Source organism: Anarhichas minor, unplaced genomic scaffold, assembly GCF_050575085.1.
Source record: "Anarhichas minor isolate MPS153535 unplaced genomic scaffold, ASM5057508v1 ptg000137l, whole genome shotgun sequence".
Classification (NCBI taxonomy): Eukaryota; Metazoa; Chordata; class Actinopteri; order Perciformes; family Anarhichadidae; genus Anarhichas; species Anarhichas minor.
The window spans coordinates 697,501-725,000 of NW_027466583.1; the positions used below are offsets into that span (position 1 = coordinate 697,501).

The 27,500-nt window shown below is 45.7% G+C and overlaps 4 protein-coding genes across 6 annotated transcripts in view; 3 read left to right on the forward strand and 1 right to left on the reverse strand.

Annotated features, from left to right (window-relative positions):
• Positions 1 to 5,198, forward strand: part of plod3 (procollagen-lysine, 2-oxoglutarate 5-dioxygenase 3) — a 6,908-nt gene extending 1,710 nt beyond the window's left edge. The window contains exons 4-19 of the mRNA XM_076085058.1: positions 1 to 44; positions 119 to 231; positions 341 to 404; positions 551 to 648; positions 736 to 837; positions 952 to 1,083; positions 1,178 to 1,299; positions 1,549 to 1,653; positions 2,519 to 2,644; positions 2,737 to 2,878; positions 2,961 to 3,074; positions 3,154 to 3,225; positions 3,376 to 3,480; positions 3,562 to 3,708; positions 4,199 to 4,324; positions 4,438 to 5,198. The exon at positions 1 to 44 is cut by the window's left edge and continues 120 nt beyond it. Of these exons, the coding sequence (XP_075941173.1) occupies positions 1 to 44; positions 119 to 231; positions 341 to 404; positions 551 to 648; positions 736 to 837; positions 952 to 1,083; positions 1,178 to 1,299; positions 1,549 to 1,653; positions 2,519 to 2,644; positions 2,737 to 2,878; positions 2,961 to 3,074; positions 3,154 to 3,225; positions 3,376 to 3,480; positions 3,562 to 3,708; positions 4,199 to 4,324; positions 4,438 to 4,593 (1,768 nt within the window). The 3' untranslated portion in view covers positions 4,594 to 5,198. The remainder of the gene's footprint in view (positions 45 to 118; positions 232 to 340; positions 405 to 550; positions 649 to 735; positions 838 to 951; positions 1,084 to 1,177; positions 1,300 to 1,548; positions 1,654 to 2,518; positions 2,645 to 2,736; positions 2,879 to 2,960; positions 3,075 to 3,153; positions 3,226 to 3,375; positions 3,481 to 3,561; positions 3,709 to 4,198; positions 4,325 to 4,437) is intronic.
• A 432-nt stretch (positions 5,199 to 5,630) lies between these two features.
• Positions 5,631 to 7,608, forward strand: znhit1 (zinc finger, HIT-type containing 1). 2 transcript variants are annotated; one of them, XM_076085017.1, is made up of 6 exons: positions 5,631 to 5,676; positions 6,178 to 6,275; positions 6,423 to 6,498; positions 6,621 to 6,700; positions 6,789 to 6,958; positions 7,207 to 7,608. In XM_076085017.1, the coding sequence occupies exons 1-6, from the start codon at positions 5,652 to 5,654 to the stop codon at positions 7,226 to 7,228; spliced, it is 471 nt and encodes a 156-aa protein (XP_075941132.1). In that variant the 5' UTR covers positions 5,631 to 5,651; the 3' UTR covers positions 7,229 to 7,608. The 2 variants fall into 2 exon arrangements, with proteins under 2 accessions (XP_075941132.1, XP_075941131.1); XM_076085016.1 differs by lacking the exon at positions 5,631 to 5,676 and adding an exon at positions 5,695 to 5,873.
• Positions 7,609 to 15,327: 7,719 nt separating this feature from the next.
• The window catches only part of LOC142943477 (uncharacterized), a 226,207-nt gene continuing 214,034 nt past the window's right edge, over positions 15,328 to 27,500 (reverse strand). Inside the window, exons 3-4 of the mRNA XM_076085010.1 lie at positions 15,546 to 15,989; positions 15,328 to 15,487 (exon numbers count right to left, since the gene is read on the reverse strand). Coding sequence (XP_075941125.1) covers positions 15,328 to 15,487; positions 15,546 to 15,989 — 604 coding nt within the window. The remainder of the gene's footprint in view (positions 15,488 to 15,545; positions 15,990 to 27,500) is intronic.
• Positions 20,952 to 27,500, forward strand: part of LOC142943453 (serrate RNA effector molecule homolog) — a 7,901-nt gene continuing 1,352 nt past the window's right edge. The window contains exons 1-16 of one of the 2 annotated variants that reach the window (XM_076084980.1): positions 20,952 to 21,087; positions 21,742 to 21,864; positions 21,937 to 22,047; positions 22,125 to 22,274; positions 22,474 to 22,534; positions 22,619 to 22,916; positions 23,456 to 23,700; positions 24,640 to 24,810; positions 24,889 to 25,015; positions 25,175 to 25,302; positions 25,415 to 25,476; positions 25,576 to 25,654; positions 25,772 to 25,936; positions 26,010 to 26,171; positions 26,297 to 26,450; positions 26,584 to 26,696. In XM_076084980.1, coding sequence (XP_075941095.1) covers positions 21,746 to 21,864; positions 21,937 to 22,047; positions 22,125 to 22,274; positions 22,474 to 22,534; positions 22,619 to 22,916; positions 23,456 to 23,700; positions 24,640 to 24,810; positions 24,889 to 25,015; positions 25,175 to 25,302; positions 25,415 to 25,476; positions 25,576 to 25,654; positions 25,772 to 25,936; positions 26,010 to 26,171; positions 26,297 to 26,450; positions 26,584 to 26,696 — 2,145 coding nt within the window. In that variant the 5' untranslated portion in view covers positions 20,952 to 21,087; positions 21,742 to 21,745. Of the gene's footprint in view, positions 21,088 to 21,741; positions 22,048 to 22,124; positions 22,275 to 22,473; positions 22,535 to 22,618; positions 22,917 to 23,455; positions 23,701 to 24,639; positions 24,811 to 24,888; positions 25,016 to 25,174; positions 25,303 to 25,414; positions 25,477 to 25,575; positions 25,655 to 25,771; positions 25,937 to 26,009; positions 26,172 to 26,296; positions 26,451 to 26,583; positions 26,697 to 27,500 lie in introns of both variants that reach the window. The other variant, XM_076084979.1, reaches the window with a different exon arrangement.

The following is a 27,500-nucleotide window of genomic DNA, read 5'->3' on the forward strand; positions in this document are numbered from 1 at the left end:
ATACCCAGAGGTGCATTCTGGGAAACGCTTCCTCAACTCAGGAGGTAAGACGGGTTCTCTTTATCTTCAGTAGGAACCTTAGGAACCTCAAAGTTAACGTGTGTGTGTGTGTGTTCAGGGTTCATCGGCTTCGCTTCAGATCTCAGCTCAATGGTTCAACAATGGAAATATAAAGACAACGATGACGACCAGCTGTTCTACACCAAGATATACCTGGACAAGAAACAGAGGGTGAGAGGGAGGAGGGAGGAGGAGGAGGAGGAGGAGGAGGAGGAAGGAGGGAGGAGGGAGGGAGGAGGAGGAGGATGATGATGATGATGTCGTCTCTTCTTCTCTTCAGGCCAAGTTCAACATCACTCTCGACCATCGCTCCAGAATCTTCCAAAATCTGAACGGAGCTGTTGGTGAGACAGACACACACACAGTAACACACACACATTAACACAGTAACACACACACACATTAAGACGAACACACACCCACATTAACACACACACACACACAGTGCGTACATTGCTGTGTGTGACGTGTGTGTGTTTCTGTCCATCAGAGGAAGTCGTCCTGAAGTTTGAGAGGGCAAAGGTGAGAGCCAGGAACGTGGCCTATGACACACTTCCTGTCATCATCCACGGGAACGGCCCCACCAAGGTAACCGACCAATCACAGCCTCCCACCTCATGACATCATGAGTGTTCCAGCACAGGGTCACATGACCTCGTCTCTGTGTCTCTGCAGCTGCAGCTGAACTACCTGGGTAACTACGTTCCCTCAGCCTGGACCTTTGAGAACGGATGTGGGATCTGTGACGACGACCTGCTGTTATTCAACGACGCTCCCGTAGGCTCCTCCCCCTTCTGATGGTGATGACGTTTCACTTCCTGTAGCGGTGGTTAACGTGTGTGTGTGTGTGTGTGTGTGTGTGTGTGTGTGTGTGTGTGTGTGTGTGTTCAGGACGAAAACATGCCGCTGGTGTACATCGCCGTGTTCATCGAGCACACCACACCCTTCATGGAGGAGTTCTTGGACCGGCTGACGACGCTCAACTACCCGACGGCGAGGATCCGCCTCTTCGTCCACAACAACGTACGCCGCTCGCAGAACCCGAATGTATGTTCTGACCCGTTTGTGTGTTTGTTTCGGTTCCGCTATGATCTGTTTGAATCCACCTGTGATCCAGGTCGTGTACCATGAGCGCCACATCCAGAAGTTCTGGGAGCGCCACAGAGATCTGTTCCCCGATGCCCTGCTGGTGGGACCGGAGGAGAACCTGCAGGAGAACAAGGCCAGAGCCATGGCTGTGTGAGTGGAGATGTTTTAGAACCTGAACACAACACGGTTTATCTTCATAGAACATCAGAGATGTTTCAGAACCTGAACACAACACGGTTTATCTTCATAGAACATCAGAGATGTTTTAGAACCTGAACACAACACGGTTTATCTTCATAGAACATCAGAGATCCTTTTTATTAAACCAGTGCTGAAATGATGATTCGATTGACGAAGTATTAAACTCATTTTTCATGAATTTTGTGTATTTGTGATTAGCGAGGCGTGTAAGAAGGATCCAGAGTGTGATTACTACTTCAGCATCGACTCTGAGGTGGCCCTGACGAACCCTGACACACTGAGGATACTAATCGAAGAAAACAAGTATGTAATCTCCTGTATACCCTGAAGAGTCCATTCTACTACCTTACACCCCAACAAGTCGACACTAGCACCCTTCTATATACACTACACCCCAACAAGTCCACACTAGCACCCTTCTATATACCCTACACCCCAACAAGTCCACACTAGCACCCTTCAATATACCCTACACACCAATAAGTCCACACTAGCACCCTTCTATATACCCTACACCCCAACAAGTCAACACTAGCACCCTTCTATATACCCTACACCCCAACAAGTCCACACTAGCACCCTTCAATATACCCTACACACCAATAAGTCCACAGTATTACCCTTCTATATACCCTACACCCCAACAAGTCCACACTAGCACCCTTCTATATACCCTACACCCCAACAAGTCAACACTAGCACCCTTCTATATACCCTACACCCCAACAAGTCAACACTAGCACCCTTCTATATACCCTACACTATATACCCTACACCCCAACAAGTCCATACTAGTACCCTTCTATATACCCTACACACCAATAAGTCCATACTATTACCCTACACACCAACACGTCCACACTATTACCCTTCTATATACCCTACACCCCAACAAGTCCATACTAGGACCCTTCTATATACCCTACACACCATGAGCTATATGCTACCTAATAGTTAATAGTACAGTTTAAATGAATGAAAACTTATCCTAAAGCTCAAGTCCCTCACTAATGTTCCTGCAGGATGTTGTCTGTTCCGATCACTGTAACATCAGCTCCAGATGTCCAGCACCACAATGTAAACAACAACAACACACCAGAACAGACGCTCTGTGTACACGTTTCAATATTTGGGCATAACTTTAGGAAATTCTCTGTTTCTGTCTCAGGTCAGTTATCGCTCCCATGTTGTCCAGACACGGGAAGCTGTGGAGTAACTTCTGGGGCGCTCTGAGTCCTGAAGGGTTCTACTCCAGATCTGAAGACTACATCGAGATCGTCCAGGCCAAGAGGATGTGAGCACACACACACACACACTAGTTTAGTGGAGCAGTCTTCTCTCAGCACAGGTGAGGTGAATCCTGTTAACCCGTGGTTGTGTGTGTAGGGGTCTGTGGAACGTGCCGTACGTCACTCAGGCCTACCTGATCAAAGGCAGCGTGTTGCGGTCCAAGCTGTCCCAGGTGAGCCTGTACGTGGAGGAGGGGATGGACCCCGACATGGTGTTCTGCAGGAGCATCAGAGACCAGGTAACGCCTGCCGAACACCTGCTCACCTCACAACTACCAAGCGATCGCAGAGCCTTGTTGTAGCTCATCTCTGTGTCCACAGGGAGTCTTCATGTTCGTGTCCAACCGCGACGAGTTTGGTCGTCTGGTGGCGTCGGCCAACTTCAACACGTCCAGGCTTCACCCGGACATGTGGCAGATCTTCGACAACCCTGTGGTCAGAAAACATTTGAATAAACACCATACATGAATACAAGCTGCATGACAGCACATGCTGAATGTGTGAGTATTTGCAGGACTGGAAGGAGAAGTACATCAGTGAAAACTACTCCAAGATCTTTGAGGATGAGAAGAACTTTGTGGAGCAGGTAACAAAAGATAAACAACATTCCAACCAACAGCTTGATGTATAATTTGACCTGAGTTCAAATCAATACAACCGGAAAATGAAAGTTTTCCCAATCATTTGAACCATCTTGTAGTTCATTAATGATCTCAACTCCACGTCTCTCTCTCAGCCCTGTCCAGATGTTTACTGGTTTCCAGCCTTCTCAGAGAAGATGTGTGATCATCTGGTGGAGACCATGGAGCACAATGGCGAGTGGTCTGGAGGAAAACACAAGGTAACCTGTCTGACTGACTGTGTATTGAACGGACGGGGAAAGTGATTTAGATTTGAAGATTTGTCTTTTCTGTGTGTTTAGGACGAGCGTCTGGCCGGTGGTTATGAAAATGTCCCAACTGTGGATATCCACATGAACCAGATCGAATTTGAGAAGGAGTGGCTGAAATTCCTCAAAGAGTACATCGCCCCCGTCACTGAAAAACTCTATCCTGGCTATTACCCTAAGGTACAGTACTACCCTGAGGTACAGGTCAGATACTACCCTGAGGTACAGGTCAGGTACTACATGGAGGTACAGGTCAGGTACTACCCTGAGGTACAGGTCAGGTACTACGTTGAGGTACAGGTCAGATACTACATTGAGGTACAGGTCAGGTACTACATGGAGGTACAGGTCAGGTACTACATGGAGGTACAGGTCAGGTACTACATTGAGGTACAGGTCAGGTACTACATTGAGGTACAGGTCAGGTACTACATTGAGGTACAGGTCAGGTACTACACTGAGGTACAGGTCAGGTACTACACTGAGGTACAGGTCAGATACTACATTGAGGTACAGGTCAGATACTACATTGAGGTACAGGTCAGGTACTACATGGAGGTACAGGTCAGGTACTACATGGAGGTACAGGTCAGGTACTACATTGAGGTACAGGTCAGATACTACCCTGAGGTACAGTCTTTATCTGAAGTCCTCTCTTCTGTGTGTACAGGCTCAGGCCATCATGAACTTTGTGGTGCGTTACCGTCCTGACGAGCAGCCGTCTCTGCGGCCGCATCACGACTCCTCCACCTTCACCATCAACATCGCCCTGAACAGTAAGGGCGTCGACTACGAGGTACACACACACACACACACACACACACACACACACACACACACACAGAAAGCCGCTGGTTCAGCAGGAAGTTACAACTCAAACTGAAACGTGACGGTGTGACTGTGTGTCAGGGTGGAGGCTGCAGGTTCCTGCGCTACGACTGTCTGGTGGAGTCTCCCAGGAAGGGCTGGTCCTTCATGCACCCGGGCCGCCTGACGCACTACCACGAGGGTCTGCCCACCACCACAGGGACCAGATACATCATGGTGTCCTTTGTAGACCCCTAACGGGGGGTGTGTGTGTGTGTGAGAGAGAGAGTGTGTGTGTGTGTGTGCGCGTGCATCAGTCGACCTCATCATCAGCGATAGAGACAGACAGGACGGAGGGATACTCGTGGTGACCCTGAATGCATCGTCTCCCTGACTTGTTATCTGTGGTCACGTGTATCACTTAAACGCCTCCTTCAGGTGTAACGGCTTCCATAGAGGACCCTGAACGCATCGTAGGACCTTTCAGAATAAGAGTCACCGCGCTGCCTTATCTGATGAGAACACACTCCGTCAGCTGTTACTGTAGAACTGTAAAAGAACACAACGTCGTTCCGTCAGCACTGATCCTACAGGATGATGTCATCGTTAACTAGACCAATCAGATCACTGGGATGGAGCGTCACACTCACTCTGATCATCTGGAGAACAATCTGTGCTAAATACATATTCTATGATAATTGTGAGTAAAAGTTTAAATTAGAGATATGTGTAACTGTTACTGGGGAAACACTAAAGGCCTTTTATTGTTCTTTTATCTTCACTGTTTCGTGTCTTTGTTTTCTCTCTCTGGCTTTGTGTTAAATTATTTGACTGAGCGAATAAAGTGTTGAGATTTTAATGAATCATTTAACTGTTTGTTGTTTTTGTGGAGATGTTTTTGTGTTGAAGTTATGAGTCGACGGGAGAATAATTATTGAGTTCATGTGTCATAAAAAAACACGTTTTAATAATTATTTTCATGTTTATTGATTATTTATCAACGACGTAGAATAAAACCTCAGAATGAGTCTTCACAAATAAAAGTATTAAAATACAAACTTCTCTCATTGTTCTCATGTGATTATTATTATAATCATTATTATTGTTTTAAACTGATGTTAGTTCATATTCATCAACGCTCGTGTTTATTGATAAAAACAGCTGAGAGGTGAAACCATAAAGACGATATAATAATAATAAACATTTAAACCCGTAAGTATTCCTGATTATAAACGTTGTTGGAGGACTTCGCGCTTCGCTTGATTTGGAGCCTCCCCGGCTTCCGTAGACCGGAAGTGAGAGCCAACAGAGCCGCCATGGTGCTGGAGAAGAAAGGTTCCGGTGAGTTTAAGCTTAATTTAAACCTTTACATTAACGCGTGGCCGCGCCGGTGAGACTCTAAAGTCTCAAAGTATAAAATGTGTAAATGCGCGTGCACGTGTTCTTGTCTGCGCGCTCCTTTTGTCTTTCCGGTCCTGTCAGCTCGGACTCACGAAACGTTCTTCGGAGCTATCGAAGCTACTTTCTGTTTATTTCCGGTGAGTTTAACGGACTCGTGAAGAGTTCCGCGATATCCTCAACAGAGACCCCGGTCCCGGTTTTAATCCTCTAAACCGGAACCAGATCATTCTCAGGCCCGCGGGCCTCTGGTTGATTACCGTGAGGAGTTATTTGTGTTTGAGTCCTTGCGGTCCGCACAACTCTTCTCTACATATAAACATATATCTATGTCTCTCTCCTCCTGTCTGTCTCTCTCCCTCCTGTCTGTCTGTGTCTCTCTCCTGTCTGTCTGTCTCTCTCCCTCCTGTCTGTCTCTCTCCCTCCTGTCTGTCTGTCTCTCAGCTCGTGTGGAGGCCGGTCAGCGTAGAGTTCTAGATGAAGCCACCAGACAGAGGAGACTGACCCGTCAGCTGGACGCTCTGGAGAAAGACAACTTCCAGGTCTGATCTGTGACCAGCTGATGACATCATCAGGATGACATCATCCTGATGATGTCATCCTGATGATGTCGTGTGGCGTCGTGGATGAAATCAGTGTTTTTTATGAAGCTTTAGAGGAAGTTTCTCATGTTGTTGTTGTGTTTCCAGGACGACCCCCTGTCCTCCCTGCCTCCCCCAGGTCCTACTGCCCGTCTCCCTGCCTTCAGTGAGACAGAAGAACCAGGTTATTAAACACTGAGAGACGAAGCCACGGAGGACACCACAGGACAGATGTTCTCATGATTAACATCTGTTTCTCTTCTTCATTTGCTTCTTCTTCTCCTCCTCGTGTCTCTGTGCGTCCAGAGAAGAAGAAGAGGAAGACGAGGGGCGACCACTTTAAGCAGCGTTTCAGGAAGAACTTCACCACTCTGCTGGAGGAGGAGGTGTGTGTGTGTGTGTGTGTGTGTGTGTGTGTGTGTGTGTGTGTGTGTGTGCTGTCAGCTGACTGCTGCTCTGCTCTCTGATTGGTAGAACCTGTCGGAGAGGGCGGAGCCTAACTACCTGTCTGCTGCGGCCCCTCCCTCCTCTCTGCCCCCCCGTCACTTCTGCTGCGTCTGTGGTTTCCCGTCTCACTACACCTGCACCACCTGTGGGGGGCGCTACTGCAGCAGCAGGTGTCTGTGTACGCACAGAGAGACCAGGTACACACACACACACACACACACACTTTTGTCTTTCTGCCAATGTGAGGACCATCAACAACATCATGCATTTACAGTGAACCCTGAGGTCTCCACCTGCAGACAGCCACAAGAGTCACGTCGTTTACATGTGCATGTTATATGTACATGAACATGTGTTTACATAAAGGTGTTATATTGACTTGAGGTACTTGTACTTTGGTGTACTCAGTACGTAGACTAACTCTTCGTCCTCTGTGTGTCTGCAGGTGTTTGAAGTGGACGCTCTAACTGCTGCCTGGTCACCATGGCGACGATGATGATGGGATGGCGCTTCCTGTGAACTGACGAACACACACACACATATGACGCTACAGCTGGTTAGCCTAGCTTAGCATAGAGGCTGGAAACAGGGAAACTGCTAGCTTGTTTATGAACCTTTTCATTACACTAACGATATATTCAATGTGTTGAGAGGAACAGGAGCGTTAGCGAGCTAACACGCCAACACGCTAGCATGAGTTTAAAGCTAATATGAGCTGCTGCGTTCTGTTTATTTTGTCCACCCCCTCTTCATCTTCATCAGCCAGAAACAGGTTGAACCTCAATATTCTGTAAATAATGAAAACGTGTTTTTATTTTCATGTTTTATTAAAGAAAAATAAACAAGACGTTTTAATTTCTACAACAAATAATTCAGAAAGTTTGTGTTGAACTTAAATAAATATATTAATATGAATATAATATATTAATACTATTAATATTATATAATAATATATAATATTAATATTTAATATAATATATTATATATATATATATTAAGATATATGTGGTTAGTGAGCCTGTTTTCATACCAGATATTCATAAACATTTAGAACTAGTTAAAGAGAAGGCTCCATCATATTTATATCTTATAGAATCATATTTAGAATGTTTTAAAATCCAAAAGTCAACATTTATGAAAAAGCTAAATGTGATCATTTCAGAACTCGTCATGTTTTTATCTAACGAGATATTCTGTAACATGACTCATTAATAAACTACATTAATACTAAATACATATATATATAAATATATATAATCTGTAACATGACTCATTAATAAACTACATTAATACTAAATACATATATATATAAATATATATAATCTGTAACATGACTCATTAATAAACTACATTAATACTAAATACATATATATATAAATATATATAATCTGTAACATGACTCATTAATAAACTACATTAATACTAAATACATATATATATAAATATATATAATCTGTAACATGACTCATTAATAAACTACATTAATACTAAATACATATATATATAAATATATATAATCTGTAACATGACTCATTAATAAACTACATTAACACTAAATACATATATAAATATATATATTCTGTATCATATCAAACATTAATTTTTCTGAAATAACTTCTCAAGTTGTTCGATTCCTAAAAAATTATTATTTGTTTTCTGATCATCGCTTTTATTTACTTTAATGTTTCACTTCATACATTTAATGTTTAATGTTAATATTTATTCAACAGTCAGAGATAGTGTGAGTTATTAATATTAATATTTGACTGGATGAGGAGCTAAAGAGGCTCAACCGCTCGCTTCATGTTTCTCAGAATCAGAACTGTTATTGTCGTGGTATGTTGAACATACGAGGGAATTTGACATGGCGGGAGGTGCAACCATTTAACAATCAACAACAATCAACAACAATCAACACAGTGCAAATAGAAACATATTAAAATGTACAGAAAATATAAAATAAAGTGGAATCTAAAATAAAGTGCACAAACGAACAGATACCAGGACTATAAACAGTGAGATGTAAGTGTAGTGTGAAAGTGTGGAGTGTAATAGAAGGGATGCAGGGGAGTGACCGGTGGGAGTGGGGGTCCCGGGCTCTGTTGATGAGCCTGACTGCCAACGGGAAGAAACTGTTCTCGTAGTTTGATCTCATTTTAAAGGAGGAAGTGAATGAAATGGGGGGGTAACCATGGCAACAGTGTCATTAAAAACACGTCAATAATTAATGTGGACTTTTGAGTCGTGTGTGTGTGTGTGTGTGTGTGTGTGTGTGTATGAGAGTGTGTGTGTGTGTGTGAGTGTGTGTGTGTGTGTATGAGAGTGTGTGTGTGTGTGTGTGAGTCAGACTTTGTCCTACAGGAAGTAGTTGGTCAGCTGCTTCTCTGAGTTGAGGATCTGCAGCTTCATCAGTGAGTACGAACAGAGTTTATAGATTCTCAGCAGACGTTTCCTCTGATACACGATATTAGATTTTGCTCAACTACCTAAACCTCGGTACATTTACTGTACTTGTACTATCTGTACTCAAAGCGGACTTAATCAATAGTTTTCTTGTAAAAATGTATGAAGTGACAAAGTGTTGTGTTGTTCAGGTACTCTGTTCGCTACCTGCTCAGGTACTCTGTTCTCTACCTGTTCAGGTACTCTGTTCACTACCTGTTCAGGTACTCTGTTCGCTACCTGCTCAGGTACTCTGTTCACTACCTGCTCAGGTACTCTATTCTCTACTCTGTACACTACCTGTACATTAAAATGTCATTACAAGTCAATGTATGATCAATAATAATCTGATATCTGATGTGTTCCATAAAACAGCAGCAGATCTTAATCTCAGTTTAAATCAATTTATAGCTCCTCCCACTGCAAACATTCATCATGAAGTCTTCATCACCACCTTCATCATCATCATCATCATCATCATCATCATCAATAACATCTACCTCAGTGACGGCTGCACCAGATATTCAGCTCCTCTCTTCATCGTCTCCTCCTCCTCTTCCTCATCTGTCTCTGAGAAGTCCAGATCTTCAAGCAGAGTTTCTAAAAGGTGAAAAGTCTGTCTCACCCTCCATATCCTGTCTCAAGTCTTTAGAGAGACGAGTACCTGAACTGACTCAAAACTACCTCAACGAGACTCTAAACTACCTCAAAGAGGCTCAAAACTACCTCAAAGAGACTCTAAACTACCTCAAAGAGACTCAAAACGTTCCTCAACGAGACTCAAAATGTTCCTCAACGAGACTCTAAACTACCTCAACGAGACTCTAAACTACCTCAACGAGACTCAAAACTTCCTCCACGAGACTCAAAACTACCTCAACGAGGCTCAAAACTACCTCAAATAGACTAAACTACCTCAACAAGACTCTAAACTACCTCGACGAGACTCAAAACTACCTTGACGAGACTCAAAACTACCTCGACGAGACTCAAAACTACCGCAACGAGGCTCAAAACTTCCTCAAAGAGATTCTAAATATTCCTCAACGAGACTCAAAACTACCTCAACAAGACTCTAAACTACCTAAACGAGACTCTAGACGTTCCTCAAAGAGACTCAAAACTACCTCAACGGGACTCAAAACGTTCCTCAGAGACTCAAAACGACCTCAATCAGACTCAAAACTACCTCAATGAGACTCAAAACGTTCCTCCAGAGACTCAAAACTACCTCAACGAGACTCAAAACGTTCCCCCAGAGACTCAAAACTACCTCAAAGAGACTCAAAACTACCTCAACGAGACTCAAAACTACCTCAACGAGACTCAAAACGTTCCTCCAGAGACTCAAAACTACCTCAAAGAGACTCAAAACTACCTCAACGAGACTCAAAACGTTCCTCCAGAGACTCAAAATGTGTTTCAAAACTACCTCAAAGAGACTCAAAACTTCCTCAACGTGACTCAAAACTTCCTCAACGAGACTCAAAACATTCCTCCAGAGACTCTAAACATTCCTCCAGAGACTCTAAACTTTCCTCAACGAGACTCTAAACCAGGGGTGTCAAACTAATTTTCACTCTGGGCCACATCAGCATCATGGTTTCCCTCAAAGGGCCGGTTGTAAATGTAAGACTGTGTATATGTAACTACTCCTAACATATTGGTAAATAACTGTCTCTGCATTTGATTATTGTTTATTCAAGTGTAAAAATATTGTACATGCAGTTATATAAATGTAAAAATATAATTAAGCACATTTCTGTTATTATAACTTAAATCCTTTTAATTTAGGGTTAATAAACCCACATTACTCTATCAAAGATCAAACTATTAAAGAAAATATCAAAGATAAATATCAAATACAAGTTATTACAATAACTTTGTTCAGCGCTTAAAATCCTTTCAAGGGTGCGTTTGCACAATCCCACGTGAAGTATTTCATGTGTTTTAAAGCCAGTTTAAAGTAGTCTTCAATGTACTCACAATACATTTCCATTCCAAGTGTACAGTAACCAGCCAAAGAGCTGCTTTCCATCTCAGAATTATGACTTTCTATCATAATTTTGAGTTAGGCCTTTCTATCTCATAACTTCGACCACGGGGATATTTTTATTATCAAGTCTAACTTTTGATACTTTTTTTTTTTATTACATTTGTTTTTTTTGGGGGGTTTTTTGGTGGCGGATTCGCGGGCCACATAAAATAACGTGGCGGGCCTTGAGTTTGAGACACCTGCTCTAAACGTTCCTCCAGAGACTCAAAACGTTCCGCCAGAGACTCTAAACGCTCCTCAACGAGACTCTAAATGTTCCTCCAGAGACTATAAACGTTCCTCCAGAGACTCTAAACGTTCCTCAACGAGACTCTAAACGTTCCTCTACGAGACTCTAAATGTTCCTCCAGAGACTCTAAACGTTCCTCCAGAGACTCTAAATGTTCCTCAACGAGACTCTAAACGTTCCTCCAGAGACTCTAAATGTTCCTCCAGAGACTCTAAATGTTCCTCAAGAGACTCTAAACGTTCCTCCAGAGACTCTAAATGTTCCTCCAGAGACTCTAAACATTCCTCCAGAGACTCTAAACGTTCCTCCAGAGACTCTAAACGTTCCTCAACGAGACTCTAAACGTTCCTCCAGAGACTCTAAACGTTCCTCCAGAGACTCTAAATGTTCCTCCAGACTCTAAACGTTCCTCAACGAGACTCTAAACGTTCCTCCAGAGACTCTAAACGTTCCTCCAGAGACTCTAAATGTTCCTCCAGAGACTCTAAACGTTCCTCCAGAGACTCTAAACATTCCTCCAGAGACTCTAAATGTTCCTCCAGACTCTAAACGTTCCTCCAGAGACTCTAAATGTTCCTCCAGACTCTAAACGTTCCTCCAGAGACTCTAAATGTTCCTCCAGAGACTCTAAACGTTCCTCAACGAGACTCTAAACGTTCCTCCAGAGACTCTAAATGTTCCTCCAGAGACTCTCTGTCTATCATCTGTCTCATGTTTGTCTTTTTGTTTTCAGAGAGTCAGAACAGACTTCTGTCTCACAGCGATGATGGTGAATCCAGTGTTACCTCCCCCTCCTCTCCTCGGCCCTCCCCTTTCAGTCCTTCCTCCTCCTCCTCCTCCTCCTCTTCCTCGTCTCCTCCTGTCAACAGACAAGGTGAGCTGGATGTCCCATGGACAATGAAACGTAAACGGTAAATACTGCCCTCTGGTGGAGAGGACAGTGTGTCCCATTTCCTCCGTATGAACTGTACAGTCTGCTGTTTACTGACATCACAGCACAGAATCAGGCCTGCAGGGTAGTCAGCAGCCTGATATGAGTTTGAGATTCACACCGGACCCTGTGGGATGCTAAGTGTGATTTATACTGAGATCTCATTGGACGAGAGCCTCAGACCCCCCAGGGCTTCCTCAGCTGCAGCTCTGAAACCATAAAACTCTGCTTCACCCGAGGTCACAGTCTGAACTTCTCTGGACTCTTGTCATAATTTAGTTTTTCATATTTGCTGATAACAAAACACGCTGCTGATAGATCCAACGTCATGTTTGGTTTGTGTGCAGCCCGTCTGTCTCTGTCCAGCCCTGAGCTGCTGTCAGAGCTGAAGAAGTCAAGGACACGCAGCCTCCGACATGTCCCCGCCCACAACGGACTGACCACCGTCTTCTGTGGACGAGGAGGAGGAGGAGGAGGAGGAGGGGGAGGACAGGTGAGCAGAGGACATCATGATGTCCCGTCCTCTTCTAAAGCTGATCACAGATCAGCTCATGTACACTAAAAGAGAATCTAAGAGTTGTGGTGGAATAAAGCTCTTCAATAGTACCGAGTGAGTCCAATAATACTGAAAGGAGAAACATTGAGGAGAGAAGTTTGTCTTTAGAGTATTTATTCTCTGCAGAGAAGACTTCACCGTCCTACAGAGTGCAGTTCCACAGGGGGGGGGGGGGGACGGGACACTCATAAGTCACATGTATGGTTCTGTTAGTGAGCTCAGTCACAGTAGAAAAGTACGAGTCAATCCTCTCATCTTCAATGTTGCTCTTCTCCTCCAGGTGTCTGGCCCCGCCCCCTCCACACCACCAGCCAATCAGAAGACTTCAACGCGAGAGTAACGGGTCGACATCTAGTCATCGTAAGGAATGAAGGATTACGTAACATAACCTTTGACCTGTGAGGAGATTATAATGAGAAACGCGCTGCTTGACATCAAATCTTTAGTTTGAATCTTTTGCACATAAAAGACTTTCAGCTGTTTTTATCGTACATTTAGACTTTTACTGACTGGAGTTTGAATGCATTTGTGTTATTGATACGATGAATATTAATGAAGATGAGAACATGATGTGATCGGCTTTACAGCGACACAAACAGAAATAAAACACGTTTAAACATTTAGAAGAATTATAGAAGTTTATTAATTGTGTAACATTTTCAACTCCTGAGGTCATTGATCATCACCGAGAGACCAAGAGTCCGATCAGCTCCTCACTGTCATGAAACGTTTAGTCTGAACAAATGGATTCAAAACAGAAAATACAAAGTCAACATAAACCCAACAAAAGATTATTTAAAGAGAAGGACACTAAAATACAAGAATGTTTCACTAAAAGAGAACAATAACAAAAACATTTATGAAAACAATACTGGGAACACAAATTATGCTAACTAACTAACTAACTAACTATGTAACTAACTGTAACTAAATAACTATCTAACTAACTAGGTAACTAACTAACTATCTATGTAACTAACTATCTAACTAACTATCTATGTAACTAACTATGTAACTAACTAACTAACTATCTAACTATCTAACTAACTAACTATCTAACTAACTAACTATGTAACTAACTAACTATGTAACTAACTAACTAACTAAATAACTATGTAACTAACTAACTATCGAACTAACTATGTAACTAACTAACTATGTAACTAACTAACTATGTAACTAACTAAATAACTATCTAACTAACTATGTAACTAACTGACTATGTAACTAACTATGTAACTACCTATCTAACTAACTATCTAACTAACTATGTAACTAACTAACTATGTAACGAACTAACTAACTATGTAACGAACTAACTATGTAACGAACTAACTATGTAACGAACTAACTAACTATCTATCTGACTAACTATGTAACTAACTAAGTAACTAACTAACTTACTATGTAACTAACTAACTATGTAACTAACTATGTAACTAACTAACTATGTAACTAACTAACAATGTAACTAACTATGTAACTAACTAACTAACAATGTAACTAACTAAATAACTATCTAACTAACTAGGTAACTAACTATCTATGTAACTAACTATGTAACAACCTAACTATGTAACTAACTAACTATCTAACTAACTATCTAACTATGTAACTAACTATGTAACTAACTAACTATGTAACTAACTAACTATCTAACTAACTATGTAACTAACTAACTATGTAACTAACTAACTATGTAACTAACTAACTATCTAACTAACTATGTAACTAACTATGTAACGAACTAACTAACTATGTAACTAACTAACTAAATATGTAACTAACTAACTATGTAACTATCTAACTATCTATCTAACTATGTAACTAACTAACTAACTAACTATGTAACTAACTAACTATGTAACTAACTAACTATGTAGCTAACTATGTAACTAACTAACGAACTAACTATGTAACTAACTAACTAACGAACTATGTAACTAACTATGTAACTAACTAACTATGTAACTAACTATGTAACTAACTAACTAACTAACTATGTAACTAACTATGTAACTAACTAACTATGTAACTAACTAACTATGTAACTAACTAACTACGTAACTAACTAACTAACTAACAATGTAACTAACTATGTAACTAACTAACTAACCATCTCTGATTTAAGATGGTCTCTGGTGTCGGATGTGAATGTTCTTGAACTTTCTGTCGACGCGAGGATGGATTAATGAACAGGTCTACGGGACACACGGGTCAACTACAAACAGACCAAAGACACAACTACAAAGAGACCAAAGACAACTACGAAGAGTTGTAGGAGACTCTTTCCATGATATCAATGTGAGAGAAGGTCATAAAAACAACACAGCTATCGCGACATGGGGGGAACTAGCTTGGCGATGACGTGTGGATGCGTTGGTGGACTTTAAGGTTGCTAATTCGAGAAAAGGTTTTCCCACATTTGTCGCACCAGTACGGTTTCTCTCCAGTGTGAACATGTTGGTGGACAGTAAAGTTACTCTGCGAAGCAAAACCTTCCCCGCATTCCCGCATGAACACGGTGTCTTATCAAGTTTGCTGGGGCTGTGAAAGATTTCTCACATTGGTTACAACGGTATGGTTTCTCTCCGGTGTGAATATGCAGGTGGACCTTTAACTCAGATGATATTGTGAAAGCTTTCCCACATTGGTCACAGATGTGAGGTTTCTCTCCTGTGTGAATGCGTTGATGGACTTTCAGGTAGCCTGAACAATTGAAAGCTTTCCCACACTGGTCACAGCTGTGAGGTTTCTCTCCAGTGTGAATAAGTTGATGGATTGTTAGCCTACTCTTACACAGGAAAGCTTTCCCACATTGCTCACAGCTGTACGGTTTCTCTCCAGTGTGACTGCGTTGATGGAGTTTCAGGTCGCCTGAACGATTGAAAGCTTTCCCACATTGCTCACAGCTGTACGGTCTCTCTCCAGTGTGAATGCGTTGATGGATTGTTAGCTGACTCTTCCACGGGAACCCTTTCCCACATTGGTCACAGATGTGAGGTCTCCGTCCGCTGTCAAGCTGTGCAAATCCAGAAGTTGTGGAGGATCCTCCCCATTTCTGTAGCAACAGACAGACAGACATAAGAACACACTTAGTCACTTAATCAAAAGTACACCAGCGTTCATCTGTATCCGTCAGATCCTGAACACTGACCTGAACACCGCTGCTGTCAGAGGACGGTCCTGCTGCTGCTCCTCTGTTGCTGCTCCTGTGGTCCGGGTTCCGCTGGTCCTCCTCCAGTCCGGTCTTGTCGTGCTCCTGGTCCTGGTTTCTGTTTCAGAAAACGAGTTTGACGGATAAGTAAAAAAACTCTGGAGTTACCTCCTAGTGTGGACGGACGTAAACGGATACGTTTATAAACGATGACGTAGACACCCGCTTTCGCTACTTGATTAGTTGTTAGCAGTCACGACGTGTCCTTCCCTGATTGGTCACGCCGCTATCACATGACCCTTTTCCTTGAAGATATCACAAACAACAACAGCCCTGATTATCGACTACCAGGTTAATTCAACATGGAGAACTGATTACAGGTGTTGCTGACCTTGTTGTCTTTACTAGCAGCTGTTGTTCAGTTAAAGTCTGCATTGTTACGGAGGAAGCAGCTGTTAATGGAGCGATCAGTGACCAGCGTGACCAGCGGAGGGATCAGATCTACGGAGACGTCTCAAGTCACGGTTAGTGGCTTTGAGGACGATGGACACAAAACGGAGGATTTCCTGTCCTTATTAATGCTTATTTTGTTCTGCACATCTATTGTGAAGTCCACACATAAACTGTAAAAGAACAAAGCAGTAAATGCTCTCCAGTAGGACAGAGACTTCAGCCTCCAGCAGAGCTACGAGTGAGAACAGACGAGGGAACGAGTGAGAGACGTGTGTTGACCTCATTTATGGATCATAATCTAGTAAAGTATTATGTGTGAGTGTTAATATTAATGTAAATATGATGTGTGAGAGATAAAGACCTGCAGTGCTGTAACTAAGTCTGAAATATAAAACTTTCCAGGAAATGTCTGTTTGAGTTCATAGAGGAAGATTTTAAGTATCAAGCACGACCTTTCATTATTAAAGACTACTTTATTAGTCTGTCGTATTATTTTAACTAAGCAAACAATCTACTTCCTGTTTACACCGTCACCATGACGCCCAGAGTACTGAAGAGTTGTTAATTCAGTTTTCTGCTGTGATACCCGGAGCTCTTTCACCAGAGAGGAGCTCATGAACATCAGGGGAACAACTCCAGCGGACTTAGTCCCAACTTTTCTGCTAACTTCTGTGGAACTACTGGACATTCTAGTCAAAGGTGGTCTCACCTTAACTCATGCAGTGAAACGCCGTAGGAGAGGGAAACGGGCCGGCGCGCTCGCCGACCAGATACTGTGTGGAGTGGACCAACCCGGACTCTCTAGTTATTGTCCTTGGTGACTTTAACAAAGGAAACCTCAGCCATGAACTCCCTAAATACAGACCGTTCATTAAATGCTCAACCAGAGAGGAGAACATTCTAGATCACTGTTACACAACAATCAGCGGGGCCTATCACGCCGTCCCTCGTGCTGCACTGGGACTCTCTGACCACGTCATGGTCCATCTGATTCCTGCTTACAGGCAGAAACTAAAGCTCTGCAAACCTGTGGTGAGGAAATTCAAGAAGTGGACCAGTGAAGCTCTAGAGGACCTTCGGGCGTGCTTGGACTGTACAGACTAGGATGTCTTCAGGACTGCTACCAACAGTCTGGATGAGTATACAGAGGCTGTAACGTCATACATCAGCTTCTGTGAGGACAGCTGTGTTCCAACAAGCACCAGATGAGTTACAACAACGACAAACCCTGGTTTACAGCAGAACTCAGACAGCTAAGGCTGCAGAAAGATCAGGCTTTTAGGAGTGGGGACAATGACTTGTATAAAGAGTCAAAGTACAGGTTTAGTAAGGCGGTGAGAGACGCTAAACGACGGTACTCTGAGAAACTGAATCACCAGCTCTCAGCAAATGGCTCTGCTTCTGTCTGGAGAGGCCTCAGACAGATCACCAGCTACAAGCCTAAGACCCCCCACTCCATGAACGACCTCCGCCTGACAGACGAGCTGAACGAGTTCTACTGTCGCTTTGATGGACAATGGGACAGTCCTGACTCCATCCCCCACAGCTCCATCAACCAGCCCCAGAACACCAGCCCCCCCCTCCCCCAGCCCAGCAGGGGCCCATGCCTCTGTACCACCGATCCCAGTGTCCCCCCCACCCCCCTCCCCAGTGACGACTCTCTCTATTCTGGAGAGTGACGTCAACAGGCTCTTTAAAAAACAGAACCCCCGCAAAGCAGCCGGCCTGGACTCTGTGTCCCCCTCCACCCTGAAGCATTGTGCTGATCAGCTGTCTCCGGTGTTCACAGACATCTTCAACACCTCCCTGGAGACATGTCACATACCAGCCTGCTTCAAGGCCTCCCTCATCATCCCCGTCCCCAAAAAACAAGGATCACGGGACTCAATGACTACAGGCCCGTCGCCCTGACCTCTGTGGTCATGAAGTCCTTTGAACGCCTAGTCCTGTCTCACCTTAAAACCCTCACCGACCCACTCCTGGACCCCCTGCAGTTCGCCTACAGAGCCAACAGGTCTGTAGACGACGCAGTCAACTTGGCCCTTCATTTCATCCTCCAGCACCTGGACTCCCCAGGAACCTACGCCAGGATCCTGTTTGTGGACTTCAGCTCTGCCTTCAACACCATCATCCCGTCTCTGCTGCATGACAAGCTCTCTCAGCTGCAGGTGCCCGACTCCACCTGCAAGTGGATCACAGACTTCCTGTCTGACAGGAAGCAGCACGTCAAGCTGGGAAAGCACGTCTCAGCCTCCAGGACCATCAGCACCGGTTCCCCCCAAGGCTGCGTTCTTTCCCCTCTGCTCTTCTCCCTGTACACCAACAGCTGCACCTCCAGTCACCAGTCCGTCAAGCTCCTGAAGTTCGTGGATGACACCACCCTCATTGGACTCATCTCTGGTGGGGATGAGTCCGCCTACAGGTGGGAGACTGGCCATCTGGTGACCTGGTGCGGTCTGAACAACCTAGACCTCAACGCTCTAAAGACAGTGGAGATGGTTGTGGATTTCAGGAAGAACGCAGCCCCACCTGCCCCCATCACTGTGTGTCTCCCCCCATCACCCTGTGTCACTCCCCCGTTGACGCTGTGGAGTCCTTCCGCTTCCTGGGCTCCATCATAACCCAGGACCTCAAGTGGGAGCTGAACATCAGCTCCATCACCAAGAAGACTCAGCAGAGGATGTACTTCCTGAGGCAGCTGAAGAAATTCAACCGTCACTTTGAAAGACAATGGAGCAGTCCTGACTCCCCCCTCCCCCATGACCACCAGCCCCCCCCCCCCCCCCCAACTCAGCAGGGGCCCATACGTCTGCCCCCCCCTCCCCCCTCCCCACCACAATGATGTCTCTCTCCAGGATGTTTAAAAGACAGAACCCCCGCAAACCAGCCGGCCAGGACTCTGTCTCCCCCCCACCTGAAGCATTATGCTGATCAGCTGTCTCCAGTGTTCACAGACATCTTCAACACCTCCATGGAGACCACCTACCAGCTTCAACACCTCCACCATCACCCCCGTCCACAAAGAACAAGGATCACAGGACTTCATGACTACAGACCCGTCACCCTGACCTCTGTCCCACCTCAAAACCCTCCCAGACCCTCTCCTGGACCCCAGACCCTCTCCTGGACCCCCGACCAGCTCTGGAGATAGTTAGTTAACTAACCATCAGAAACACAAAGTTATGAATTCAACATGTTTACATTTATATCTAGTAGCAAATAAATAAACCAGAGAACTATCAATTACCTGTTAACGTTCACACCCCCCCCCCCTCCTGGTTCTTGTCCTGGTCCTGGTCCTGGTCCTGGTCCTGGTCTCTTGGGTCCAGCAGGTCTCCTCTCTGACTGCTCTCCTGGACTCACGCTGGAATAACTTGTCCATTCAAGTCTCGCGGAGTCTCCGTGTTCTCGCGGTCACTCCCTCTGAACTGACCCTCCGGTAAGCCCCGCCCCCTTAGTTACTGTTGCTACGGCCGCGATAAGTTGTGAAACAAAATGGCTGCTTGACTTCAGCTTCAGTGCAGAAACCAAGATGGAGGTCTTTGTTTATCTGACTTTATAACTTTATTTAAGTTGTGAATGTTGTTGTTATTTATTGTTATTGTTATTATTATTAATATGATGTTATATAAACGTCATCTCCTCTCTGACGGAGCTCTGACTCCTTATATGGTACGAACACGTGACGTGATCACGTGACACGGGGGCGTGGTCTGTGAGGCTCTGGGGGTGTGTGCGTGTGTGTGTGCGTGTGTGCGTGCAGCGCTCCAGGTGAACCCGCTCAATCTCAGGTTACAACTTCACGAACCCAGAGAGAACCCCAGAGAGAAGACACGCTGACGCGCGGAGAAGGTGCAGACCTCCTGCTGTGAGGTAACACTGGTCGCCACCACACTTCTTACTTCATTAACGTGATTAATTAAATGACATGTGATAAAGAACGTTTAGGCTTTTGCCACATCAAATACAATGTAATAGAACCAAAACGAATGATGGAAAAAGTGCAAATAAAATGTATAAATCCTCTTTAATCAGAAACCATGTTTAAGGTTATTGTTGAGATGCTTCAGCATCATAATCACCGTCAGTATATCAATTTCTGTCTTACTTTGATTTTCTCTCTTTTTAGTACAAAACGTGTAAATATAGTCTCCAGCTGCTGACTGGTCACATTTAATCTGACAACATTAAACACATTTCATTTAATTTCATTTTTAGACAAAGTACTTAACGTACATACAGGTACCTCTTATTAAGTTCAGTACTGAACGTACTTAGTCACGTTAACTGGTAGAACTGTACGTGTTGTTTCCCTCCTGACCTCAAGGTGGCGACGTTTCTTTCCCTTTACACTGACAAGCCTGACCGGAAATAACCTTAACCCGGAAGTGTTGCTGTTTCATTGTGATCTCTGGCTCGCGGCGGGATAGGCGAGCCGCTACGTTTAAGCTCACGAGCGTGTTTCTCCGTTTTTTTAGGCAGCTGAAGCCGCACGCGCTCAGGTAAACTCTTCGGTAACGTTTATCTGACAACCGGAAATCAAAGAGGTCGCGAGCTGAAGCGCGTTTTTTTAGCCCCGAACAGTTACAGCTAACAGTTAGCACGCTGTGCTAGCCAGCTAGTTAGCTAGTGTTAGGCTGACTGTTAGCTTTAGCATTAGCTCACTTCACTGTTTGTTTCTGTTTATTTGTGGTTTCACTCACTTTGTGTCTTTAGTTCAGTTAGTTTATAATGAGTCATCGCTAATGGCGCTGAGCAGAAGCTAACAGGCTAGCTACCAGCTATGCTAATATATTAATATGTGTCGCTACATTACATAATAGTATCTTTTATATATCAATATTACTCCTCATATAAGATGTCAAATCAAAGCAGTACTTTACTAATATTAGTAGTATTAGTATTTTATTATGTTAGTATTTACATGTTCTCCACTAAACATCAGAGGTACATATTGTACTTTTTACTGTACTACATCTCAGAGGTACATGTACTTTTTACTGTACTACATCTCAGAGGTACATGTACTTTTTACTGTACTACATCTCAGAGGTACATATTGTACTTTTTACTGTACTACATCTCAGAGGTACATATTGTACTTTTTACCGTACTATTACTGGACTATCTGTACTGTACTTCCTGTTTGTCTTTAGTCCAATGGGAGACAGTGATGACGAGTTCGACAGGAGGAGGCGGGACAAGTTCAGGAGAGAGAGGAGTGACATGGAGCGGTCAAGAGAGAGAGAGGAGAGGAGGAGAGACGACTGGCCTGACAGGTACACACACACACACACAACTCATCATAGCACACCTGTGTGTGTGTGTGTTTTAACAGTGTGTGTGTTCAGGGACTGGGACCGCGGCAGAGAGAGGAGGCGGGACTACGATCGCGGTCGCAGAGAGAGGTTTTCTCCCCCTCGACACATCAGCCCTCAGCACAAACGCATGAGGAGAGAGTGGTGAGTGTGTGTGTGAGTGTGTGTCTGTGTGTGTGTGTGTGTGTGTTTATACTAAACTGGTGATCATGACGTTCCAGGGAGGACCACCGGGAGCCGTACCGTTACGACATGCCTATGCCGTACGGAGGAGGAGGCGGGGCTCCGTTTCCGGGGGCGGGGCCTCAGGGCTGGCACCCTGACCTCCCTCACCTTCACCCACACCACGGGGGTCACCCGCTGCAGGGCAGGTGAGCTCACTGTCAGCTGTGAGACGGGTTATAAACCGTTGGAAAAGACTGCTTCTCTAACGATCCACATCCCTAACGGTGACGGGATATTATGGTCTGTAGCAGACACTCCTCCAGACACAGTGTGAGTGGGCCTCATGTTTTATGTACATGAAATGTGACACTACTGTTGGTAACGTGAAGATAAAATGTGTCTCAGGTTGGGCATGGTGGATCCAGACCTCCCTCCTCCTGGTCCCCCCACCATGAGGACCTTTAAGGTGAGTCACGCCTCCTTTAGGAAGCAGCGATGACACTGAAGCGTCTCTGATTGGTTCCTCAGCGTCTCCTCGTGTCTCCTGCAGGACTTCCTGTTAAACATGGAGGACAGCGTGGACGAGACGGAGTCGGTGAAGCGCTACAATCAGTACAAGCTGGACTTCAGGAGGCAGCAGCTGCAGGACTTCTTCCTCCAGCACAAGGACCAGGAGTGGTTCCGGTCCAAGTACCACCCGGATGACATCACGGCCAGGAGGGCGGAGTCTCTGGCCGCCCTAAAGACGCGTCTGGGCGTCTTCCTCTTCCTGATGGACAACAGCTGGCTGGAGGAGCTGTCGCTGGACATGGAGCACGCCCCCCCCATCATCAAGCTGCTGGACGCAGGTAGAGACAGACGGGCAGTGAGACGGGTTATATACTGAGCAGTGAGACGGGTTATAAACTGAGCAGTGAGACGGGTTATATACTGAGCAGTGAGACGGGTTATAAACTGAGCAGTGAGACGGGTTATAAACTGAGCAGTGAGACGGGTTATATACTGAGCAGTGAGACGGGTTATAAACTGGGCAGTGAGACGGGTTATAAACTGAGCAGTGAGACGGGTTATAAACTGGGCAGTGAGACGGGTTATAAACTGGGCAGTGAGACGGGTTATAAACTGGGCAGTGAGACGGGTTATAAACTGAGCAGTGAGACGGGTTATAAACTGAGCAGTGAGACGGGTTATAAACTGAGCAGTGAGACGGGTTATAAACTGGGCAGTGAGACGGGTTATAAACTGGGCAGTGAGACGGGTTATAAACTGAGCAGTGAGACGGGTTATAAATAACTTCATATTCTAGTTTGCTGCTGTCACTTGGCAGGGTTTTCTGGGTAATGAAGTCCTCCTACTGTCTCACCCTCTGTCCTGTCTTTCTCTGCAGCGGTGATAAAGATGGAGGGAGGCACAGACTTAGACCTGCAGGTCCTGGAGGTGCCGACTGCTGCAGCTGGTGGGGAGACGAGCAGCAGCAGTAGTGGAGGAGGAGGAGGAGGAGGTCCACCAGGAAGTGGAGGAGAGAAGAGTCAAGGAGATCTCACCGGAGGAAACGTGAGCCGTCAGACCGACTCGGAGAAAACGGGGAGTCGGAAAGAGGAGACGACCGGAGAGACGAAAGTCTCTGATAAGGTGAGAAAGATCAATAACATCCTGAACCCTTCTTCTACTCTCTGTGATGAACTCTTCTTCTACTCTCTGTGATGAACTCTTCTTCTACTCTCTGTGATGAACTCTTCTTCTACTCTCTGTGACGAGCTCTTCTTCTACTCTCTGTGACGAGCTCTTCTTCTACTCTGTGACGAGCTCTTCTTCTACTCTGTGACGAGCTCTTCTCTCTGTGACGAGCTCTTCTCTCTGTGACGAGCTCTTCTACGGTCTGTGACGAGCTCTTCTTCTACTCTCTGTGACGAGCTCTTCTACTCTCTGTGAGGAACTCTTCTTCTACTCTCTGTGACGAGCTCTTCTACTCTCTGTGACGAGCTCTTCTACTCTCTGTGACGAGCTCTTCTTCTACTCTCTGTGACGAGCTCTTCTACTCTCTGTGAGGAACTCTTCTTCTACTCTCTGTGAGGAACTCTTCTTCTACTCTCTGACGAGCTCTTCTTCTACTCTCTGTGACGAGCTCTTCTACTCTCTGTGAGGAACTCTTCTTCTACTCTCTGTGAGGAACTCTTCTTCTACTCTCTGACGAGCTCTTCTTCTACTCTCTGTGACGAGCTCTTCTACTCTCTGTGAGGAACTCTTCTTCTACTCTCTGTGAGGAACTCTTCTTCTACTCTCTGACGAGCTCTTCTTCTACTCTCTGTGACGAGCTCTTCTACTCTCTGTGACGAGCTCTTCTACTCTCTGTGAGGAACTCTTCTTCTACTCTCTGTGAGGAACTCTTCTTCTACTCTCTGACCAGCTCTTCTTCTACTCTCTGACGAGCTCTTCTTCTACTCTCTGTGACGAGCTCTTCTACTACTCTCTGTGACGAGCTCTTCTTCTACTCTCTGTGACGAGCTCTTCTTCTACTACTCTGTGACGAGCTCTTCTTCTACTACTCTGTGACGAGCTCTTCTTGTTCAGGACGGTGAAGAGGAGGCCAAGCAGAATGGAGAGAAGAAGGATGAAGGAGAGGAAGGAGAGGAAGGGGAAGAGGAAGACGAGGAGGGGGAGAAGAAAGATGAGGAGGAGGAGGAGGAGGAGGAGGAGGAGGAGGAGGAGGAGGAAGAAGAGAAGACGACGACGACGAAGAAAGTGAGTTGTTTTTCTTCATCATGCTTGATTTACTGATGACGGTGCTGTTTCTAAACCCCGCCCCCTTTTCCCTCTCAGGACAGGAAGAGGAAACGCAGCGTGTCCGTCGACAGCGGAGAGGGCAGCGCCTCCGAGTCTGACTCCTCCCACTCTGACGGAGAGAAGGAGGAAGATGAGAAGGAGGAAGAGGAGGACGGCGAGGACGGTAAATGTATTATTATTATTATTACCAGATAAATAATATAAAAACAAAATGTTAGCAACTCTAAAAGCAAGTGTGTGTGTGTGTGTGTGTGTGTGCGTGTGTGTGTGTGTGTGTGTGTGTGTGTGTGTGTGTGTGTGTGTGTGTGTGTGTGTGTCTCAGAGCGTCGTAAAGACCGAGGGAAGGAGAGAGAAAAGGAGGCTCCAGCTAAGCCCCGCCCCCTCCACCTCACCACGTCTTTGTTCATCCGGAGCATCCCGCCGGAGGTGTCCAAGGAGGAGATCACTGCTGTGAGAGCACACACACACACACGTTAGAACACACACACACGCACGTTCACACAGACATGCGTTAGAACACACGCTCACACACACATCTGTACCAACGTGTGTGTGTGTGTAGTTGTGTCGTAGGTACCCCGGTTTCCTGCGGGTGGCGCTGTCGGACCCTCAGCCTGAGAGGAGGTGAGAAGTGACTCCTTTGTGTTTACTGTTAATGAGATGTTAGCATGCTAACGTTACTAGCTCTCCTCCTGTTGATTAAACACTGTGTGTGTGTGTCAGGTTCTTCAGGAGGTGCTGGGTGACATTTGACCGCAGTGTGAACATAAAGGAGACGTGCTGGAACCTTCAGAACATCAGGGTACAAATACATGAAGTACTCAGTAAACAGTATACAGTACTTGATGTCCCTGCAGTATACAGTACTTGATGTCCCTGCAGTATACAGTACTACATTGTGTCTCCGTCTCGTCCTCAGCTCAGAGACTGTGAACTGTCTCCGGTGGTGAACAGAGATCTGTGCCGACGGGTTCGTACCGTTAACGGTCTGACGCACCACAGACCGGTGGTGAGGAACGACATCCGTCTGTCGGCCCGACTCGTCCACAGTCTGGACCAGAAGGGGGCGCTGTGGGCCGGACAGGTACCCGTCCCACCCGTCCCACCCGTCCCACCCGTCCCAGGTTTCTGTGGCTCTGACTCGTTGTGTGTTGCAGATGGAGACCAACCCCATCCTGAAGAACATCACAGACTACCTCATCGAGGAGGTGAGCGCCGAGGAGGAGGAGCTTATGGGGGCCTCGGGGGGCGGAGTCGATGATGCCAAAGACCCCGCCTCCTCAGAGGTTACCGTGGAGACGGACGACAAGCTGCTGAAGGTGGGAGGAGCCTCCGTCTGTTTGACTGTTGGTTACATGGTTACACATGGTTTATTAATGTGTGTCTGTGTGTGTCTCTCTCTCTCTCTCTCTCTGTCTCTGTCTCTGTCTCTGTGTGTGTGTAGGTGCTGGACAGGCTGCTGCTCTACCTGCGTCTCGTCCACTCGGTGGACTACTATAACTTCTGTGAGTACCCTGCTGAGGACGAGATGCCTCACCGCTGTGGACTGGTCCACGTACGAGGACCTCTCCCCGTGGCCAAGATCACTGCAGCAGAGGGTACGTCGTGATGTCGCTGTGTGTGTGCTCTCTGATTGGACCGTGATGATGTCGCTGTGCTGTGATTGGACCGTGATGATGTCGCTGTGCTGTGCCGTGATGATGATGATGTCACTGTGCTCTGATTGGACAGTGAGCGAGCATCAGAAGATGTGTGAGGAGCGTCTGGCTCCTCTTCTTTCTGCTTCAGAGACTCTGAGTGAAGACGACGCTGCTAGACTGGGGAGGAAGGACCCGGAACAGGAGGTACAGCACCTCTTTACCTGTCTGTCTGTTCACCTGTCTGTCTGTTTACCTGTCTGTCTGTTCACCTGTCTGTCTGTTTACCTGTCTGTCTGTCCACCCGTCTGTCTGTTCACCCGTCTGTCTGTCCACCTGTCTGTCTGTTCACCCGTCTGTCTGTTCACCCGTCTGTCTGTTTACCTGTCTGTCTGTTTACCTGTCTGTCTGTCCACCCGTCTGTCTGTTCACCCGTCTGTCTGTCCACCTGTCTGTCTGTTCACCCGTCTGTCTGTTTACCTGTCTGTCTGTCCACCCGTCTGTCTGTTCACCCGTCTGTCTGTCCACCTGTCTGTCTGTTCACCCGTCTGTCTGTTCACCCGTCTGTCTGTTTACCCGTCTGTCTGTCCACCCGTCTGTCTGTTCACCCGTCTGTCTGTCCACCCGTCTGTCTGTTCACCCGTCTGTCTGTCCACCAGTCTGTCTGTTCACCCGTCTGTCTGTTCACCCGTCTGTCTGTTTACCCGTCTGTCTGTTCACCTGTCTGTCTGTTTACCTGTCTGTCTGTTCACCTGTCTGTCTGTTTACCTGTCTGTCTGTCCACCCGTCTGTCTGTTCACCCGTCTGTCTGTCCACCCGTCTGTCTGTTCACCCGTCTGTCTGTCCACCCGTCTGTCTGTTCACCCGTCTGTCTGTTCACCCGTCTGTCTGTTCACCCGTCTGTCTGTTCACCCGTCTGTCTGTTCACCCGTCTGTCTGTTTTCCCGTCTGTCTGTTTACCCGTCTGTCTGTTCACCCGTCTGTCTGTTCACCCGTCTGTCTGTTTACCCG